The sequence below is a fragment of the Salmo salar genome, chromosome 14, assembly GCF_965601325.2.
Source record: "Salmo salar chromosome 14, fSalSal1, whole genome shotgun sequence".
Taxonomy (NCBI): domain Eukaryota; kingdom Metazoa; phylum Chordata; class Actinopteri; order Salmoniformes; family Salmonidae; genus Salmo; species Salmo salar.
This window is the reverse complement of record NC_138304.1, coordinates 9,035,177-9,056,877: the sequence shown is the minus strand read 5'-3', so window position 1 is coordinate 9,056,877 and position 21,701 is coordinate 9,035,177. Positions and strand designations below refer to the sequence as shown.

Sequence of the window (21,701 nt, the reverse complement as noted above, 5' to 3'; positions counted from 1 at the left end):
AGTCAGTGTAACCATTTAATTAACTATTTAGCAGTCTTATAGCTATTTAGCAGTCTTTTGGCATTTACATTTAAGTCATTTAGCAGACGCTCTTATCCAGAGAGACTTACAAATTGGTGCATTCACCTTATGATATCCAGTGGAACAACCACTTTACAATAGTGCATCTAAATCTTTTAAGGGGGGGGGGGGGGTTAGAAGGATTACTTTATCCTATCCTAGGTATTCCTTAAAGAGGTGGGGTTTCAGGTGTCTCCGGAAGGTGGTGATTGACTCCGCTGTCCTGGCGTCGTGAGGGAGCTTGTTCCACCATTGGGGTGCCAGAGCAGCGAACAGTTTTGACTGGGCTGAGCGGGAACTGTGCTTCCTCAGAGGTAGGGGGGCCAGCAGGCCAGAGGTGGATGAACGCAGTGCCCTTGTTTGGGTGTAGGGCCTGATCAGAGCCTGAAGGTATGGAGGTGCCGTTCCCTTCACAGCTCCGTAGGCAATCACCATGGTCTTGTAGCGGATGCGAGCTTCAACTGGAAGCCAGTGGAGAGAGCGGAGGAGCGGGGTGACGTATGGCATGGAGTTAGATGCTGTCTCGGAGCCTGCTGGTCCGAGAACCGATAATCCGGTGCCATTCGCTGGACAGTAGCAGAGTGAGTCTATGGCTCGGGTGGTTGAAGTCTTCTGAAACAAAATTCAGACCTTCCTCTGAGAAGCCTGGGTTTCCGAGGCCAACAGGCTGACTACACAGCTCGTGTCACGTGTGCGAGCTTTGCTAAATAAATGTAGAAATCTATGTTATTCAATTATTGCACCCACACTGCTCGAGCGCGCCAACGAGCATCTGCGTTGCCAAGGGCTAAAATAAAAGTCAGTTCTATTTCTGACGCAGATCGCGCTGCAAGTCCTGCCTCTCCCATCTCTTCATTAGTTTATAGAAGCAGGTACCTACATGCCATCTCCTCATTGGTTATACCCACGTGGGTGACTGAAAGAGGAACGAGGTCGGTGGCGGTAATGCACCTAATTTATGAAATTTGCCAATCGCAATATAAAGTCAAGAGAAGAAAAGGCCTAGAAGGAGGAGAGATGACTAGAAACGATTCAGTTGACCATTTTATGTCTGGATTCATTGTCGGAGTAGAGGACCTTGTGCATTTCAGGTAAAATAACAACTCAATGTTTATATCCCAGGACAAATTAGCTAGCAACAGCAAGCTAGCTAAATAGGACAAATTAGCTAGCAAGTGCAAGCTAGCTAAATTGCCATAAAGGTTTAATGCTTTTCGATCTGTCCCCAAATTAATGTAATTGGTTCAGAGTTTGTTTTGATATTTTGGGGCCACCCCTTCCCGTTCTGATCCCTGTGACGGGATTGCTTTACAAGATACATGGCGCGAAATTCAAAACAGCAAAAATCTAATAATTTCAATTTCTCAAACAATCAACTATTTTACACCATTTGAAAGATAAACATCTCCTTAATCCAACAACGTTGTCCGATTTCAAAGAGGCTTTACGGCGAAAGCATAAAGTTAGATTATGTTAGGACAGTACATTGACAAAACATTACACACAGCCATTATCAAAGCAAGAATATATATGTCACAAAAACCTAAACCACAGCTAAATGCAGCACTAACCTTTGATGATCTTCATCAGATGACACTCCTAGGACATTATGTTAGACAATACATGCATTTTTTGTTCTATCAAGTTCATATTTATATCCAAAAACAGCATTTTACATCGGCGCGTGACGTTCAGAAAATGTATCTCCCCCAAAACTGCCGGTGAATTTACAAAAATACTCATTATAAAACGTGGATAAAATATTAAACTGTTATTCAAAGAATTATAGATTAACATCTCCTGAATGCAACCGCATTGACAGATTTCAAAATAACTTTACTGGGAAAGCACACTTTGCAATAATCTGAGTACTGTGCTCAGAAAAATACACTACGCAATACAGATAGCTGCCATGTTGGAATCATCTAAAATCATAAATAACATTAGAAATATTCACTTACCTTTAATAATCTTCATCAGAAGGCACTTCCAGAAATCCCAGGTCCACAACAAATGTTGTTTTTTTCGATAAAGTTCATAATTTATGTCCAAATAACTCCATGTTGTTCCATGTTGTTAGCGCGTTCAGTAGGCTACTCAAAATGTAGGGCACGCGAAGGAAAAGTCACGACGAAAAGCCCCCCCAAAAAATCTATTTACGTTCGTTCAAACATGTCAAACGTTATATAGCATCAATCTTTAGGGCCATTTTAACGTGAAACGTCAGTAATATTTCAACCGGACCTTTCCTGTGTCTTGAAAAATGTTTTGGAACACAAGGTCTCATCTCACATGAACGTGCGACAATGAAGTGATGTCATCCCAGGGACATCAACTTCCCTTCCTTCTCATACAGTCTCTGTTCATCATAGACGCTTCAAACAACTTTCTAAAGACTGTTGACATCTAGTGGAAGCCTTAGGAAGTGCAAAATGAATCCTTTGTCACTGTGTGTTCCATTGGCAATGACTTGAATATAGTACAGCCACAAGATTTGTATTTTTCTCAGGTTTTTGCCTGCCATATGAGTTCTGTTATACTTACAGACACTATTCAAACAGTTTTAGAAACTTCAGAGTGTTTTCTATCCAAATCTACTAATAATATGCATATTCTAGTTTTTGGGCCAGAGTAGTAACCTTTTCAAAATGGGTACGTTTTTCATCCGGCCGTGAAAATACTGTCCACTAGCCCCAACAGGTTCGCGTGTCATGATTGCGTTTGGTGTGGAGGGACAAAATACATTTATGCACGATGGCGCATGCGCACAGCCGGTTTGGGTTCCGTGTAAGGTGTAAGCAATATTGTGCCAATTCCACTTGGCCTATCAAAGAGTAAGACGGGCTATCACCATATTGAATACACTTATCTAATCCTCTCAGATCTAAACAAGTGCCTAGGGGCAGATTTGTGATTAAGGGAGTATATTTCTATTTTCTCCCTATTCCTACAGCAGTGCTCACCCATGAGGATCTTGTCCTTGGCGAACTCCAGCTCTTTGAGGGTCACCATGTTTTTGCCATCCACCGCCGCCTTCAGAGCTGCTTGGTTCACCAGGTTCTCCAGGTCGGCCCCGGAGAAGCCCACTGTGCCCCTGGCGATGATCCCAGCCTCGATGTCTGTATGAGGAAGCCAGGTCGTTAGCAGGAACAGTGACAGCTAAGCTAGGTCAACTACAGTGTGACTTACTAGCATGTTACCACTGCAGATTCTTATATAGAAATCTATTAGCATGTAGCCATAGTCTATTTAGCATGTTGCCAGTGCAGATTCTGATATAACCATTGTCTTTTAGTTGATAGCCTTTAGCGTGTAGCCATATTTTATTTGCATCTATCCACTAGCATGACACCGTAGTCTATTTAAAAATGTAGCCATTAGCAAGTAGCCATAGTCTGTTTTCATTTTTTTATTTAACCTTTATTTAACTAGGCAAGTCAGTTAAGAACAAATTCTTATTTACAATGACGGCCTACACCGGCTAAACCCGGACGGCGTTGGGCCAATTAACTGACTTGCCTAGTTAAATAAAGGTTAAAAAAATAAATAAATAAATAAAGATGGATGTTGCTCACGTACCAGGGTCTACTTTGATCTTCCTTAAATACCAGTTGAGGATTTCTGTGCGTCCTTTCACGTCTGGCTTGGAGACAGTGACCTGCATGTCAAAACGTCCCGGCCTAATCAGAGCGCTAGGGAGGGAAGGGGGCGACAGTTAGGAGGGAGAGCTTCCCTTAGTCTACGTTTGTTTTAACATGGCAAGTCACTCTGTACTTATGTAAACTAATACAACACAGGCACCGTGATTGTGTAACATTATGAGATGAACAGAGCTTAACATACTTATCCAAAGCCTCAGGGAAGTTTGTCGCCCCGATGATGATGACCCCTTCGTTTGGTTTGAACCTGCGGGCGACAAACTTGACAAGGTCAAGGGAAGTCAGGTTTCTCCCCTCAGAAAGTAACAGTGGTGCTACACCACGGTAGTGTTCAGTACGGCACACCAGTGCAATACATTTTGCAACAGCAAAGAATCTGTGTTCTTATTGGACAAATTCAGGAAGAGCTCTATTTCACTCTGTTTAAAAGACACACACACACACACACACACACACACACACACACACACACACACACACACACACACACACACACACACACACACACACACACACACACACACACACACACACACAACCAGTCAAAAGTTTGGGGTCACCTATAAATGTCCTTGTTTTTGAAAGAAAAGCACATTTTTTGTCCATTAAAATAACATCAAATTGATCAGAAATACAGTGTAGACATTGACTATTGTAGCTGGAAACGGCTGATTTTTTAATGGAATTTGTGGGTACTATTTAATGAAGCTGCCAGTTGAGGACTTGTGAGGCGTCTGTTTCTCCAACTAGACACTAATGTACTTGTCCTCTCGCTCAATTGTGCACCGGGGCCTCCCACTCCTCTTTCTATTGTGGTTAGAGCCAGTTTCGGCTGTTCTGTAAAGGGAGTAGTACACAGCTAGGTATGAGATCTTCAGTTTCTTCTCAATTTCTTGCATGGAACAGCCTTCATTTCGCAGAACAAGAATAGACTGATGAGTTTCAGAAGAAAGTTCTTTGTTTCTGGCCATATGAGCCTGTAATCGAACCCACAAATGCTGATGCTCCAGATACTCAACTAGTCTAAAAGAAGGCCAGTTTTATTGCGTCTTTAATCAGGACAACAGTTTTCAGCTGTGCTAACATAATTGCAAAAGGGTTTTTAATGATCAATTAGCCTTTTAAAATGATAAACTTGGATTAGCTAACACAACGTGCCATTGGAACACAGGAGTGATGGTTGCTGATAATGGGCCTCTTTACGACTACGTAGATATCCATAAAAAAAAGAACATCTGCTGTTTCCAGCTACAATAGTCATTTACAACATTAACAGTGTCTACACTGTATTCCTGATCAGTTTGATGTTATTTTAATGGACAAAAAATGTGCTTCTCTTTCAAAAACAAGGACATTTCTAAGTGACCCCAAACTTGGAATGGTAGTTTATACTGTCATTGAACACAACCCAGAAGAACACATTGAAAACATACCCGTCCATCTCAGCCAGTAGCTGGTTGATGGTCTGTCTGGAGTAAGGGTGCATGGGAGACTCGATTCTCTTCCCTCCAACGCTGTCCAACTCGTCAATGAAGATCACGCATGGGGCGTTGGCTTTAGCTTCCCCTGCAGACAAGTAACGTATAGAGAGATTGGGTTGTCTAGGGCAGGGTCTCAAACGTATGGTTGATCAATTATGACACAATATCATCTAGTTTGTAAACATTGTCGCTACCAGGTTTGGGTAAAAACTTTTTTTTTTAAACTGGGAAAAGTACAATATTAGGTTCAGGGTTGGAAGCCAGGAATAGGGTGAGACTTGAAGATGAGATGGGACTCACTGAAGAGGTTCCTGATGCGACTGGCTCCAACGCCCACAAACATCTCATCAAATTCCGAACCGGTGGCGTAATAGAAGGGGACGTCGGCCTCTCCAGCTACGGCTCTGGCCAACAGTGTCTTCCCAGTGCCAGGGGGGCCAACCAGCAAGATCCCTACAGAGAGAGAGAGAGTGCACAAGCTACAAACAACTGTAAAATATTAATATTGTATTACTGTATAAAAGACTGAAATCCAATGTGGAAGTAAACAATAAGATATGTAACTAGCTGTGAGATAGTGACTAGTCATCAGAATAGATAAGAGTAAGAATAAATAACAGAGTAGCAGCAGCATATGATGAGAGAGTGTGTGTGTGTGTGTGTGTGTGTGTGTGTGTGTGTGTGTGTGTGTGTGTGTGTGTGTGTGTGTGTGTGTGTGTGTGTGTGTGTGTGTGTGTGTATAGTACCAGTCAAAAGTTTGGACACAACTACTCATTCAAGGGTTGTTCTTTATTTTTACTAGACATCAGAACTATGAAATAACACATATGCCATCATGTAGTAACCAAAAAGATGTTAAACAAATAAAAATATATTTTAGATTTTAGGTTCTTCAAAGTAGCCACCCTTTGCCTTGATTAAAGCTTTGCACACGCTTGGCATTCTCTCAACCAGATTCACCTGGAATGCTTTTCCAACAATCTTGAAGGAGTTCCCACATATGCTCAGCACTTGTTGGCTGCTTTTCCTTCACTCTGCAGTCCAACTCATCCCAAACCATCTCAATTGGGTTGAGGTCGGGTGATTGGAGGTCAGGTCATATGATGCAGCACTCCATCACTCTCCTTCTTGGTCAAATAGCCCTTACACAGCCTGGAGGTGTGGTGGGTCATTGTCCTGTTGAAAAACAAATGATAGTCCCACTAAGCACAATCCAGATGGGATGGCGTATCGCTGGAGAATGTTGGGGTAGCCATGCTGGTTAAGTGTGACTTGAATTCTAAATAAATCATTGAGTGTCACCAGCAAAGCACCCACACACCATCACACCTCCTCCTCCATGCTTCACGGTGGGAACCACATATGCAGAGATCATCCGTTCACCTACTCTGCATCTCACAAAAACACAGCGGTTGGAACAAAAAATCGCAAATTTGGACTCAGACCAAGGGACAAATTTCCACCATATAACATCCATTGCTCATGTTTCTTGGCCCAAGCAAGTCTGTTCTTCTTATTGGTGACCTTTAGTAGTGGTTTATTTGCAGCAATTCAACCATGAAGGCCTGATTCATGCAGTCTCCTCTGAACAGTTGATGAGATGTGTCTGTTACTTGAACTCTGAAGCATTTATTTGGGCTGGTAACTCTAATGAACGTATCCTCTGTAGCAGAGGTAACTCTGGGTCTTCCTTTCCTGTGGCGGTCCTCATGAGAGCCAGTTTCATCATAGCGCTTTATGGTTTTTGCGACTGCACTTAAAGAAACTTTCAAAGTTCTTGAAATTGTCCCGGATTGACTGACCTTCATGTCTTAAACTAATGATGGACTGTCGTTTCTCTTTGCTTATTTGAGCTGTTTTTGCCATAATATGGAATAGGGCTATCCAAATAGGGCCATCTTCTGTATACCACCCCTACCTTGTCACAACTCAACTGATTGGCTCAAACGCATTAAGGAAGGAAATTCCATAAATTAACTTTTAACAAGGCACACCTGTTAATTGAAATTAATTCCAGGTGACTACCTGGTGAAGCTGGTTGAGAATGCAAAGAGTGTGCAAAGCTGTCATCAAGGCAAAGGGTGGCTACTTTGAAGAATCTCAAATGAAATATATTTTGATTTGTTTAACACTGTTGTGGTTACTACATGATTCCATATGTGTTATTTCATAGTTTTGATGGTCTAAATTCTGTGTGCTCATTCTCAAACTAGATCACTTTTGCAGGCTAGACAAGATGACGCCTCATCCCTAGCAAGTAATAGCAAGTAATGTATGTGCTTCTGTCTAACTATTAATAATAGTTAAAATAGTTGTTTTTAATCTAATATCTTAAAACATGTACACATTTAACAGGAGGGGTTTAAAATGTGTAATGATAAACAAGAGAAGTGCATTGCATTCTGTTGGTTACTCTTTAATGTCAGCACGGATGAGAGAAATGATAAGTTGTCTTTTTGGTTTCCCAGAGTCCTTTTCACCTGTCCTCCATCACTGTGGTGTTTGCTACTGGCTGGCCTTTGTTCGCTCATTGGCTGGTTCAGATTTTCCTACAACGAAAGAGGAGGCGAGTGTCCTATACTGTAGTATGCCATCCGTGCCCTGTGAATCAGTCATATATAAATATATAGAAAATCTAACTCTGTATATACCTCAGCACTTTCAATGCTTTCAATGGGGATTCTCCATTAAACATGCTTTTTAGTCCAGGTTACTACATGATTCCATATGTGTTATTTCATAGTTTTGATGTCTTCACTATTATTCTACAATGTAGAAAATAGTAAAAAAATTAAGAAAAACCCACGAATGAGTAGGCGTGTCAAAGCTTTTGACTGGTACTGTATGTGTCGTATGCGTGTGGTTTATGTGTTAGCCCCTGAAACCCTACCTCTTCATTTTCATCTTCCATCAGAGGAAGATTGTGTGCCTGGCTGCCTGCCTAAACAACTTCTTGAATTCAGCATTGTTCAGTCAGTCTAAACCTGGGTCTTGTTCATTAGGACACAGAACAAATTTGTTTCGAAATGTTTTGCAACGGAAAACAAAAAATGTGAGCGTTTCTTATTGGAGAAATCCAGGTAGTCCTTTCTGTAAACGTTTTTCTTGTTTGGTGCCTAAAGAACACAATCCTGATCAACTAAAGACCATAACATGTATGCAAGGATGACTGACTAAGTTGCTTTGGATAAAAGAGTCTGCTAAATGGAATATATTATTATTATAATAATAAAACAGCTCAGTGGTCTGCTGCACCTTTCGGCAGTCTCCCTCCGAGGACGGTGAACTTCTCTGGGCTCCGGAGGAACTCCACCACCTCCTGCAGCTCGTTCTTGGCCTCCTCTACCCCCTTGACGTGCTCAAATGTCACGCTCTTCATCTGGACAGGGTCCACCGAGTCCAGGCCTGATGTGGTTCGGAATCGCACTGTCCAAAATGGTTAGATTAAGGTTCGAAATCACACTGCTCGGATGCAAACACATTCTTAGCTATGGTTAGTTTATTTTTTATGCCAACAAATCACTGTTTTTTAAAAGCATTCAGTAAAGTAAAATCGATGGAAACAATTAGTATCAATATCACAACATCAAGTTCTCGATTACTCATCATCAGAATTTACACACAAAAACAATGCTCAGCAAATGTGAATGCATCAGCAAAAAGTTAAGGCTCAATCTGGGAGGCTGTTCAATTGCCATTTAAATACATTATATAGGCTACCCATTTATTTATGAAGAATGGAACTTTAAACAGACAATATACAGCTTCATAAACCATCATGTCACTCTCATGGACTGCATATGAAGTTGACAGTGGTTACACTTCTCCAGGCCCATCCCTCTGCAGTGAGGAGTGCAGTTGGGCTGAAACGCAAACTCCAGACTGTGGCTTTAAAGGAAAATTCCACCCCAAAATGTTTGGTATTTGTTTCATTAGTCCATTGTTGACATAGGCCCAAAATGTTTTGCTTGTCAGCAATCAAGTTTCAAGATATGTAACTTTCAAAATAAATCATCCCTGTATGAGTTTTCCTTTAAAAAGTACACACCAAGCTGCATGCCAGAGTGAGGGTCTTCGAGCTTGATTAGAGAGATGCATATGGATAAAATGAAAAAGGAGCCTTTACCCGATAGGAAGGGGGTCTTGGAGAGGCCGTAGAGTCCCACCAGCAGCAGGACCAGCAGTATAAACCTCGTCCTCCTCAGAGAATCTGCATAGAAGGGGAGAGAATGTGTGTTTCAATCCGCTTTCAAGAAAAATGTAAGTCGGACAACACTCATCTCTTGCTGCAGTGAGCATTTAATTATCAATGCAGGCCTTCAAAGCCTGCGGGCTGAAACGTTGGTAATTTAATGCTCACTGCAAGGAGAGTAGACTTTCATTTTCTGAATCCGCTAACAGCCAACATCATGGGAGGCAACGCAGACCTAGTTCAAATTTAGAAGGAAAGAAACAAGACACAAGGTTGTGAAACGAAGGAGATACTACCTGAGCTTGTCCACTAAGAACGACGTTTTGGTGTTCCATCTCAAAATGTTTAGCCATGTTGTGTCTCACTGTGCATGGCCCTGGTCTTATTGTGTAGTGTGGTGTTCTGTAGTGTTGTGTGTGTGTATACACTTGCCTTGTTTGCGCTGTGTCAGCGCTTGGGATTTTAGGAAGCCCTCGGCAAACCCGGTCTTAAAAGAATCTTGCTGCCCATCTGGAATGTTCTTGCTCTTCAGGAGCTTGTCCAAGGTTTCCACCTCCATCCCCTTATCACGCGTCAGGAGGCCCTCCATGAGACAACAGAGTCATAGATGTTTACAATGCATCCAGGCTGCGAAACTGGAAGGTACCATCATTCCTTGTCTAATGAGGAAATGTTTGTTTTTGTTTTCTGTTGTAAAATATTTAAACACATGGTGTGACATAATGAACATGACCCAAGTACACCTTCCATAGAGTGACAGAGTACAGACAAACCGGGGTCTCACCTTCATAAAGGATGGGGTAAAGCCATCTGGTTCCATGGGACGCTCAAAGCCTGCCTGCAGTCGCTTGTGTTTCCTTAGAGTTTTAAAGCCTCGGCTTTGGACCCACACTGGAAACAAGGGCACACATATGTTTAACATATAGAAAATCAAACTACACATTTATAAGATGTTTGGTAAATTTGAATGCACTTCAGGTGTTCATTCATATGAGAGAGTGATTGTAAAACAATATAACAGACAAACACCATGCCCACCATGAACTCTTCCTCTAAAATATTCCAATAGCAAGGAGTAGAATGGGCTCCCATGCAAGTTTCTATCTGTTCTCACAAGCTTGCCACTGTTGACATTGAATTGCATTTACAGGAGTACTAAGCTGTGACTTTTGCTCAGTATTTATTAGTCACTTAATTGCAATACAATAGAATAGACTATTGAGCTGACAGACGTTTTGCACTGTTTTGCTATATCTGTGTTCGTCAATCTTGAAAGAAGGGAATATTTTGAATAATGTCGTAGTGTTCCCCCCCCCTGAAAGCTATGAACTTTGGCTTTCACCTGGAATTGTTAATTTGTGTCTGAGGAAGAAAAAAATAATAATTCAAACCGTATGATCTCGTACATAATAAAAGTATAATCAATCAAATACAAATATGACAACCTGGTCTCAGAGCGTTTTGTACTGTATGTATTAATTTGTGGATGTCCATCACCCATTATGTATTTTTTATTTTTTTTATTTTACCTTTATTTAACTAGGCAAGTCAGTTAAGAGCAAAATCTTATTTTCAATGATGGCCTAGGAACAGTGGGTTAACTGCCTTGTTCAGGGGCAGAACGACATATTTTTACCTTGTCAGCTCGGGGATTTGATCTTGCAACCTTTTGGTTACTAGTCCAACGCTCTGACAACTAGGCTACCTGCCCCCCCCCAATAAAGAATTCATAAGATATATGGTATGATATGTTACGAATTACAATTCATGTAATGTAATGTAATGTATTACACAGTATGTTACAAATTTGAAAAATGTACAATATGTTATGAATTTGCAAAACATATGATATCTTATGAATTCTAGTTAGCTGGCTAACGTTAGCTAGACTAGGGGTTAGGGTTAAGGTTAAGTTTAGGAGTTAGGTTAAATGGGTTACAGTAAGGGGTAGGGTTAGCTAAAAGGGTTAAAGTTAGCTAAAAGGGTTAACTAAAAGGGTTAAGGTTAGGGTTAGCTAACATGCTAAGTAGTTTCAAAGTAGCTAAGTAGTTGCAAAGTAGCAAAAATGTAGTAAGTAGTTGAAAAGTTTCTAATTAGCCAAAATGCTAAAGTTGATGAGATTCAAACTCGCAACCTTTGGTTGCTAGACGTTCGCATTATATGTCCACCCACCAACCCCGATCAACCACCCTACTTTGCATTAAGTAACCATCTGTCTTATCATTATGTTTTTATTTATTTAACCTTTCTTTAACTAGGCAAGTCAGTTAAGAACAAATTCTTATTTACAAATGACAGCCTACCCCGGCCAAACCCTAACCCGGACGACGCTGGGCCAATTGTGCGCCGCCCTATGGGACTCCCAATCACATCCGGTTGTGATACAGCCTGGAATCGAACCAGGGTCTGTAGTGACGCCTCTAGCACTGAGGTGCATTGCCTTAGACCGCTGTGCCACTAGGGAGCCCACTAATGTAACCATACCAAACGTAACATATCGTACTAATTTGAATGTCCCGGAATAACATTTACTATGTAATAAATAATCTATGAGACCAGGCTGAATATGATGATGTCATAGTGAATTCATGACATGTGAATTAACAAGCCTTCCCCAACTAACTGGCAGATATCTATATAAAATTATTATTATTATTTTGCTCAGAAAACATTTTTTAATTGAAATAATTTATTTTAAAAAATTGCCCTGCGAGTGATTTTATTTGGCCCCCAAAGTTTTCTGAGAAAAACAAATGTAATTGTTTTATTATTATTTGGATTGTTGGACATAAGACTGTAAAAACACCAGCAAATCAGCACCAAGTGTTTTCAATTTTGGAAATCTGTTCTAAAGTATTTCCACGCATAATAGAGAGATATACACTATGTGATCATACACAAAATGTATGAAAGATTTGAAATGATTATGCTTAGTCAAATGTTGTATCTGTTTGGGCTTCTTTGAGTCTACAAATTATTCATAATTAAGTGCCCCCCCCGACCATCCTCTCAAAAAAAATGTTTTTTTATTTTTTCATTGTATTTTTTTTAAAGAAAAAATAAATAAATAATAAATAATCAAAAAAAATTGAAAAAAAAAAATCGGTCCACTAGTTGATGAAATCTGCTTTATATGTCTAGTTTTAGGAACAGATAGACAAAATATCATGACATAAGTGATAGTCAAAATGTGTGAAAGTCTAAATCAACATTTTGGCCATTTAAACAGCATGTCCACCTTATCTGAAAATTGTACTTTTTTCTTGGTTCTACTGATGTGCTTGTCTGTCTCCGACATAAAAAATATATACACTTTGACTTCCACACAAAATTACTTATTTACTTTTCAGTTTCAGCATTCTTTATCATACAGCTATGAATGTTATATATTTAGAACCGCCTGCTGATAGGAATCGGGAGCGTTTGGACCGAAAGAGCAACTTTTCTAAGGACCGCCCCCTTGACGTGATGTGGCAAAGAGGAGACAAAACGTGATGTAATGACGCAGTTGAGCAAGCCAGAGACATGTTTATTAAACAGAAGCCTAGAATGGCTAGTCTTTTGTGTTCTGACTTACAGAATGTTGGGAAATTAATAAAATAAGTAATTTAAGCATATTATCAGTAAGCAAGTAACTGCATCGGGCACTTTAAGCTTAAATAGATTATAGAATATAATTAATTTCTGTTACCTGGCCAGTAGTGGAGCTCTGTGAAAACGGTTTGAAGAGGGGAGGGGATCTGTCTGCAGAAAACAGGGGAGTCAATGCCAATTTTGCCACCAAAGAACCCTAGAAAGACAGTATAAAAGGAGAGTTGGATGTGCATATTCAACCCAAATGGTCTTCCTCACTTCAGACAATCCTCCTCTTAGGATTTAGTTACATTTATAACCACATATTCGTGATCCTCTGTCTTAAATTAAACGTATTCATATAAACAATACATCATTAACTCCATAAAATACATAAAATCGGTGCTATGCAAAAAACATGTATTTTTGGTATTTTATATTTTTATTTTATTAGGATCCCCAATTACAGGGGGCCCAAACAGTATGCAAAACACACAACAACAAAAAACATAATATACAAAACACAACATAATACAATGCAAAATACATTACAATTTATATACACACACATACACTGAACAAAAATAAACTCAGCATGCAACAATGTCAAAGATTTTATTGAGTTACAGTTCATATAAGAAAATCAATAAATTGAAATAAATTCATTAGGCCCTAATCTATGGATTTCACATGACTGGGAATACAGATATGCAGCTGTTGGTCACAGATACCTTTAAAAAACGTAGGGGTGTGGATCCAAAAACCAGTCAGTATCTGGTGTACAGCGCGACATCTAAGCATAGAGTTGATCCGGCTGTTGATTGTGGCCTGTAGAATGTTGTCCCACTCCTTTTCAATGGCTGTGTGAATTTTCTGGATATTGGTGGGAACTGGAACACACTGTCGTACACATCAATCCAGAGCATCCTAAACATGCTCAATGGATGACATGTCTGGTCAGTATGCAGGCCATGGAAGAACTGGGACATTTTTGCTTGATTACCAGCAACGACGAGACGGCCTACAGGGAGGTAAGGGCCCTCGAAGTGTGGTGTCAGGAAAATAACCTCACACTCAACGACAACAAAACAAAGGAGATGATCGTGGATTTCAGGAAACAGTCTTTTTTTCCCCCACATCGACGGGACAGTAGTGCAGAAGGTGGAAAGTTAAGTTCCTCGGCGTACTCATCATGGACAAACTGAAATGGTCCACCCACACAGACAGCGTTGTGAAGAAGGTGCAACAGCGCCTCTTCAACCTCAGGAGGCTGAAGAAATTTGGCTTGTCACCGAAAACACTCAAACTTTTAACAGATGCACTATCGAGAGCTGTCGGGCTGTATCACCGCCCGGTACGGAAACTGCTCTGCCCAAAACCGTAAGGCTCTCCAGAGGGTAGTGAGGTCTGCACAACGCATCACCCTGGGAAAACTACCTGCCCTCCAGGACACCTACACCACACGATGTCACAGGAAGGCCAAAAAGATCATCAAGGACAACAACCACTCGAGCCACTGCCTGTTCACCCTGCTATCATCCAGAAGGTGAGGTCAGTACAGGTGCATCAAAGCTGGTACCGAGACAATGAAAAACAGCTTCTATCTCAAGGCCATGAGACTGTTAAACAGCCATCACTAACATTGAGTGGCTGCTGCCAACATACTGACTCAAATCTCTATACTCTGCACACAAATTATCAATAGGATTGAGGTCTGGGCTTTGATGGCCACTCCAACACCTTGACTTTGTTGTCCTTAAGCCATTTTCCACAACTGTGGAAGTATGCTTGGGGGTCATTGTCCATTTGGAAGACCCATTTGCGACCAAGCTTTAACTTCCTGACTGATGTCTTGAGATGTTGCTTCAATATATCCACCTACTTTTATTTTCTCATGATGCCATCCATTTTGTGAAGTGCACCAGTCCCACCTGCAGCAAAGCACCCCCACAACATGATGCTGCCACCCCCGTGCTTCACGGTTGGGATGGTGTTCTTCGGCTTGCAAGACTCCCCCGTTTTTTCTCCAAACCTAACGATGGTCATTATGGCCAAACAGTTCCATTTTTGTGTTATCAGACCAGAGGTCATTTCTACAAAAAGTACGATCTTTGTCCCCATGTGCAGTTGCAAACCGTAGTCTGGCTTTTTTATGGCGGTTTTGGAGCAGTGGCCTCTTCCTTGCTGAGCGGCCTTTCAGGTTATGTCAATATAGGACGTGTTTTACTGTGGATATAGATACTTTTGTACCGGTTTACTCCAGCATCTTCAGAAGGTCCTTTGCTGTTGTTCTGGGATTGATTTGCACTTTTCGCACCAAAGTACATTCATCTCTAGGAGACAGAATGCATCTCCTTCCTGAGCGGTATGACAGCTGCGTGGTCCATGGTGTTTATACTTGCGTACTATTGTTCGTACAGATGAATGTGGTACCTTCAGGCGTTTGGAAATTGCTCCCAAGGATGAACCAGACTTGTAGAGGTCTACAACTTTTTTTTCTGAAGTCTTGGCTGATTTCTTTTGATTTTCCCATGATGTCAAGCAAAGAGGCACTGAGTTTGAAGGTAGGCCTTGAAATACATCCACAGGTACACCTCCAATTGACTCAAATGATATCAATTAGCCTATCAGAAGCTTCTAAAGCCATGACATAATTTTTGCGAATTTTCCAAGCTGTTTAAAGACACAATCAACTTAGTGTATGTAAACTTCTGACCCACTGGAATTGTGATACAGTGAATTATAAGTGAAATAATCTGTCTTTAAACAATTGTTGCAAAACACTTGTGTCATGCACAAAGTAGATGTCCTAACCGACTTGCCAAAACTATAATTTGTTAACAAGAAATTTGTGGAGTGGTTGACAAACTAGTTTTAATGACTCCAACCTAAGTGTATGTTAACTTCTGACTTCAACTGTACATATTCTTATTCATTCCTTTACACTTGTGTGTATAAGGTAGTTGTTGTAAAATTGTTAGATTACTTGTTAGATATACTGCACTGTCAGAACTAGAAGCACAAGCATTTCGCTACACTCGCATTAACATCTGCTAACCATATGTATGTGACCAATAAAAATGGATTTGATTTGGATGGCGGTGGATGAATGGCACGACAATGAGCCTCAGGATCTTGTCATGGTATCGCTGTGCATTCAAATTACCATAGATAAAATGCAATTGTTTTCGTTTTCCGTAGCTTATGCCTGCAGATACAATAACCCCACCCCACCATGGGGTACTCTGTTCACAACGTTGACATCAGCAAACCACTCGCCCGCGCAACGCCGTCTGGCCGTTAATGTTAAAACCGGGATTAATTTATGAAGAGCACACTTCTCCAACGTGCCAGTGGCCCTCGAAAGTGAGCATTTGACCACTGAAGTTGGTTACAATGCAGAACTAGTCAGGTCAAATCCTGGTGAGGACGACGAGCACGCAGATGAGGTTCCCTGAAACAGTTTGACAGTTTGGGCAGAAATTCTTCGGTTGTACAAACCCACAGTTTCATCAGCTGTCCGGGTGGCCGTTCTCAGACGATTCCGCAGGTGAAAAAGCTGGATGTGGAGGTCCTGGACTGGCATGGATACACATGGTCTGCGGTTGTGAGGCCGGGTGGACGTACTGGAGGCAGCTTATGGTATAGAAATTAACATTCAATTATCTGGCAACAGCTCTGGTCAGCATGCCAATTGCACGCTCCCTCAAAACTTGCGACATCTGTGGCATTGTGTTTTGCGACAAAACTGTACATTTTAGTGGCCTTTTATTGTCCCCAGCACAAGGTGCACATGTGTAATGATCATATGAGCTTCTTGATATGCCAAATGTGTCAGGTGGATTGATTATCTTGGCAAAAGAGAAATGCTCACTAACAGGGATGTACACTGGATAAAAGTATAGACTCTGAGCTAGAAAATTGTATATCATATACACTACAGTTGAGGAACTTGTAACCTTACTTGAGAAAATGGCTATTGAACGTTTTGGTAAACCTACTGGAGAGCTCTTCTTTGTCTACACCCGTTCAGCATCATTCACATCCTCTTAAACCTTAGCCCCACCCATCTCTTTAAGGATTAACATGTGAGGCCATGTACTAAACAACCAAAGATTAAGACTAAAGGCTGGTTTATACTACGTCTAATCGACAGTTGTTGCAGTGACATCCTAAACATTCTATTGTCGTCCGACATCAAACTTGTCGTTGTGTTATGAAAAAGTATAAACATAAAAACTACAGGCTGCATGTCATCAGCTTTCTGGTGGTTCAAAATAGCATAACACCAATAAACCCACCTATTTAAAAATGAAAAGCAACTTTCTAAACAATGTTTTGGTTCGCTTAGAGCTTATTAGCTAGCTAATGTTAAGTTAGCTAGTTAGCCAGTTCAAATAATGACCATATACTTTAACTGACAATGTCAGGGGCACAACTTTCATTGGGGGGACATGTCCCCCCCAAATTCTGAAATTGCATTTTTGGTCCCACCAGATTTATAATTGGAATGTGATACAAAACGAGGCAATGGTGTGCTTTAGGACCATGCGAACACCTCCGAGTGGCTGGGTTGGCTGTTTGGAACGTTTATCCGACAGGATAAAACATTTCAATAGTTATAATAATTATGTCCCCCCGCTTCTAAAACCAAAGTTGCGCCCCTGCCTACACATACTGACCAGCTCATGTTACAGACAGAAGCGCACTACATGGCAGACCAATCCGAACTCATCTCTCGGCATGTCCAGCCCAGCCATTACCTCAGCCAATCATGGCTAGTGGGAAGGTTCCTGTCTTATTCCGTGGCTAAACCAACTAGGCTCGTAATTTAACTATTTTATTTATATTTACAGATGGCATACAAGTTTGTTATTAAGGCACATGAAAGTTTACATGTTGCAGAAAGCATTTCTGCAACAACAAAAAAACGCAATAATAAATAAAAGTTTACGTTCACGTCCGAAACTTTGAACATCCCACGGAGCACCATTAAATCCATTATTAAAAAAATTGAAATAATATGGCACCACAACAAACCAGCCAAGAGAGGGCCGGGCAAGGATGGCATTAATCAGAGGCAACAAAGAGACCAAAGATAACCCTGAAGGAGCTGCAAAGCTCCACAGGAAGATTTGAGTATCTGTCCATAGGACCACTTTAAGCCTTACACTCCACAGAGCTGGGCTTTACGGAAGTGTCCAAAAAAAAAAGCCATTGCTTAAAGAAAATAAAATAAGCAAACAGGTTTGGCGTTCGCCAAAAGGCATGTGGGAGACTCCCCAAACATATGGAAGAAGGTACTCTGGTCAGATGAGACTAAAATTAAGATTTTTGGCCATCAAGGAAAACGCTGTCTGGCGCAAACCCAACACCTCTCATCACTCTGAGAACACCATCCCCACAGTGAAGCATGGTCCTGGCAGCATCATTGTGAGGATGTTTTTCATCGGCAGGGACTGGGAAACTGGTCAGAATTGAACAAATGATGGATGGCACTAAATACAGGGAAATTCTTGAGGGAAACCTGTTTCAGTCTTTCAGAGATTTGAGACTGGGACGGAGGTTCACCTTCCAGCAGGACAATGACCCTAAGCATACTGCTAAAGAAACACTTGAGTGGTTCAAGGGGAAACATTTAAATGTCTTGGTTAAATGTCTTGCATCGGACCTCTCTGGACTGGTAGAGAAAGCCAGCCTGTGAATCAATATGAATAATTTAATATTCACCTGACACAATATCTTCCTTTTTTATATCATATGTTTTTTGTTTTAGTCAAAGCACAGACCTTAATCCAATTGTGAGTCTGTGGTATGACTTAAAGATTGCTGTACACCAGCGGAACCCATCCAACTTGATGGAACTGGAGCAGTTTTGCCTTGAAGAATGGGCAAAAATCCCAGTGGCTAGATGTGCCAAGCTTATAGAGACATACCCCAAGAGACTTGCAACTGTAATTGCTGCAAAAGGTTGCTCTACAAAGTATTGACTTTGGGGGGGGGGGGGGGTAAATAGTTATGCACGCTCAAGTTCTGTTTTTTTGGTCTTATTTGTTTGTTTCACAATAAAAAATATTTTGCATCTTCAAAGTGGTAGGCATGTTGTGTAAATCAAATGATACAAACCCCCCAAAATAACATTTTAATTCCAGGTTGTAAGGCAACAAAATAGGAAAAATGCCAAGGGTGGTGAATACTTTTGCAAGCAACTGTATTACAGGGTAATTAGGGATGTAATGATTCACCAATACGCATCGGTCCCCAATTCGAATGTTTAAAATACAAAGTCCATCGGTCCACGGACCCCAAACCGATCCAAATGTAGCATGCATCAGACATAAAATCGATTCAAATTGGAGGTTAACTCAAATGTTTTCCTCATATTACATTCTTTCTACATTCCCGTTTGTGGCCCGCCTGTTAGCTTGCACGATTCTTGCTATTCTCCTGCGATATCTCATCAACAAGCTTTTTTTTTTGCCCACTAGACTGCTGCTGACTGGATGTTTTTTGTTTATCACTCCATTCTCGGTAAACCCTACACACTGTCGTGCGTGAAAAGCCCAGGAGGCCGGCCATTTCTGAGATACTGGAACCGGCGCACCTGGCACCGACGATCATACCACGCTCAGCCTCTTGGGTCACTCAATTTGCCCATTCTAACATTCGCAATCAAACAGTAACTGAATGCCTCTATGCCTGTCTGCCTGCTTTATAAAGCAAGCCAAAGCCACGTGACTCATTGTCTGTACGACATAACCATTTTCCTGAACGGAGTGTTGTATCTAATAAACTGGCCTCTGAGTGTATATTCATGTCATAACTAATTTGTCAACGATAAATATTGATACATTACTAGCTGAAACACTTAAATCCCCCAAAATAAGTTAATTAGTGGGTGATGGGGATTTCAGAACCAAACAGGCTACATTGTCCCCCATAATCTGATAGTGGAGTGGTAGATGCCTAATCTCCTTTATGGCTCAGCTCAGGTGCCTACATATTACATACACCATAGACATACAGTACATAATTTACACACACACACACACACAGGTCCAGCTCAGAGGCCCAGCTCATGAGCTCAATCAGCCGCAGATTTTAACTTAGAATGGAAAATGAATGTGTTTATGCAACAAATGTTAGTGCATCCTATCAAACTGAAAATGCATCGATTCTTTCTCTAAAACGTATCATTCCTGTATCGGATTGGAGCCCATGCATCTAGATACCTATGGAATCGTCTTGAAAGGAAAATATGCACATCCCTACGGGTAACATTAAGATCAGCATTCGTCTAAGATTATTTTAGTGCTAAACATGACCTTTATGTTTTTGATATAATCACCAACCAGCAGTAGAGTTCAAATAATCTTCATTATCAATAGGCATATCCTTAGCCTCACCATGTTTGTTGTGAAAGAATGACTGTGAGGACAGGTGGGAGGTCCTCCAGGCCTTTTGGCTGGGGCTGGATGAGGACGCCACACCCTGTTGACTCAGACGTGGTAACACACCGCTCACTAGCTCGTCCAGCTGCCGCACGCCCAGGTCAGACAGGCCCAAGTCCCTCAGGCTCCACGTGGGCTACACATACGAGCAAACAGGGATGGACACACACACACACACTTTAAATGCTTTATTTGAATCCACAAATCAGATTACATATCAAAAAGATTCAAACATTTCAAAGGTTACAGATACATGGACACTTGTGGATACAGAAAGCACCTTCTTCACCATATAAACTAAGCTGCCCATGACCGCTGACACAGAGCAGTATTTGCAAGCTGCTTTGCCTTGGTTCTTGGCAGACCTATAATCTGTAGGTCACGTGTGTGTTTACCTCGTTACTATGCAAGTCCTGTTCTGAGGCATGCTGTTTGTGCGGAGGTTTAGCAGTGGCACTGTTGCTGCTTCCCACTGAGCTCTTCAGGGAGTGGAGGGCATTGATCAGGTGACTCAGGGGGACAGTGACCTGCCAGGAAACACAGAACAGGATGACATCAGTTCAAAGACACTAATTCCTGTTTAGTATAAAACTACAAAAATGGGCAAGACCAATTTAAACCTTTGTCCACACAACACGAACACTGTCATGAACAAAGTGAGGCTGTTCCAAAAGTATTGTATCTTACTATATAAAAAGGAAAGGAAGTAAAGAAACAAGGAAGGATGGAAGTAAACAAGGAAGGAGAACGAAGGATATATAGCTTACATATAGTTTGAATAAGCAGAAAGCATATATGAGTGAAGATACATTCTGGGTGTTTTTTTTAATCATTATTATGGAGTAAAATGATATAAAATGAACAATGGCCAGTATATGCTATACTATAGTAAATACTATGAGCAGAACAAATTATGTCAACCGCCATCATAGCCCGCAGAAGAAAATTACGAACAAAGTAGAATTTTGCAAAAGCAGAACGGTAGCGGTTGCACATTTAAATACAGCTGCAAAGATTTGATTAACTTACTGGCAGCAACATTAAGACTTTCAGTTTTGCCTTCAAAATAAAAGTCTGCGTTAAAACGCTAAGCGTATGATACGAAATCGATTGTATGTTATGTATATGACTGGTGCTATGCTTAAATGTGTGTCTTGGTTCTTACAGATCCTATCACGGTTTTCATTTATTTCCAGTTTGCTTGAGTTGTATTCCTGGATGATAATATGGCCTAGACACTAGTGTCTTAAAGCCTCATGCGTTTTATCCTAGCTCTGTGAAACCA

General features: G+C 41.0%; 1 protein-coding gene across 2 annotated transcripts in view; it reads right to left on the bottom strand.

Moving 5' to 3' along the window:
- LOC106568699 (ATP-dependent zinc metalloprotease YME1L1) overlaps positions 1 to 21,701 on the bottom strand; it is a 51,046-nt gene that overhangs the window by 11,500 nt on the left and 17,845 nt on the right. The window contains exons 2-13 of one of the 2 annotated variants that reach the window (XM_014139265.3): positions 20,812 to 20,943; positions 20,372 to 20,552; positions 13,084 to 13,182; positions 10,177 to 10,283; positions 9,825 to 9,975; positions 9,327 to 9,410; positions 8,456 to 8,626; positions 5,501 to 5,653; positions 5,153 to 5,285; positions 3,904 to 3,966; positions 3,640 to 3,752; positions 3,024 to 3,179 (exon numbers count right to left, since the gene is read on the bottom strand). In XM_014139265.3, coding sequence (XP_013994740.1) covers positions 3,024 to 3,179; positions 3,640 to 3,752; positions 3,904 to 3,966; positions 5,153 to 5,285; positions 5,501 to 5,653; positions 8,456 to 8,626; positions 9,327 to 9,410; positions 9,825 to 9,975; positions 10,177 to 10,283; positions 13,084 to 13,182; positions 20,372 to 20,552; positions 20,812 to 20,943 — 1,543 coding nt within the window. The remainder of the gene's footprint in view (positions 1 to 3,023; positions 3,180 to 3,639; positions 3,753 to 3,903; positions 3,967 to 5,152; positions 5,286 to 5,500; positions 5,654 to 8,455; positions 8,627 to 9,326; positions 9,411 to 9,824; positions 9,976 to 10,176; positions 10,284 to 13,083; positions 13,183 to 20,371; positions 20,553 to 20,811; positions 20,944 to 21,701) is intronic. The other variant, XM_014139266.3, reaches the window with a different exon arrangement.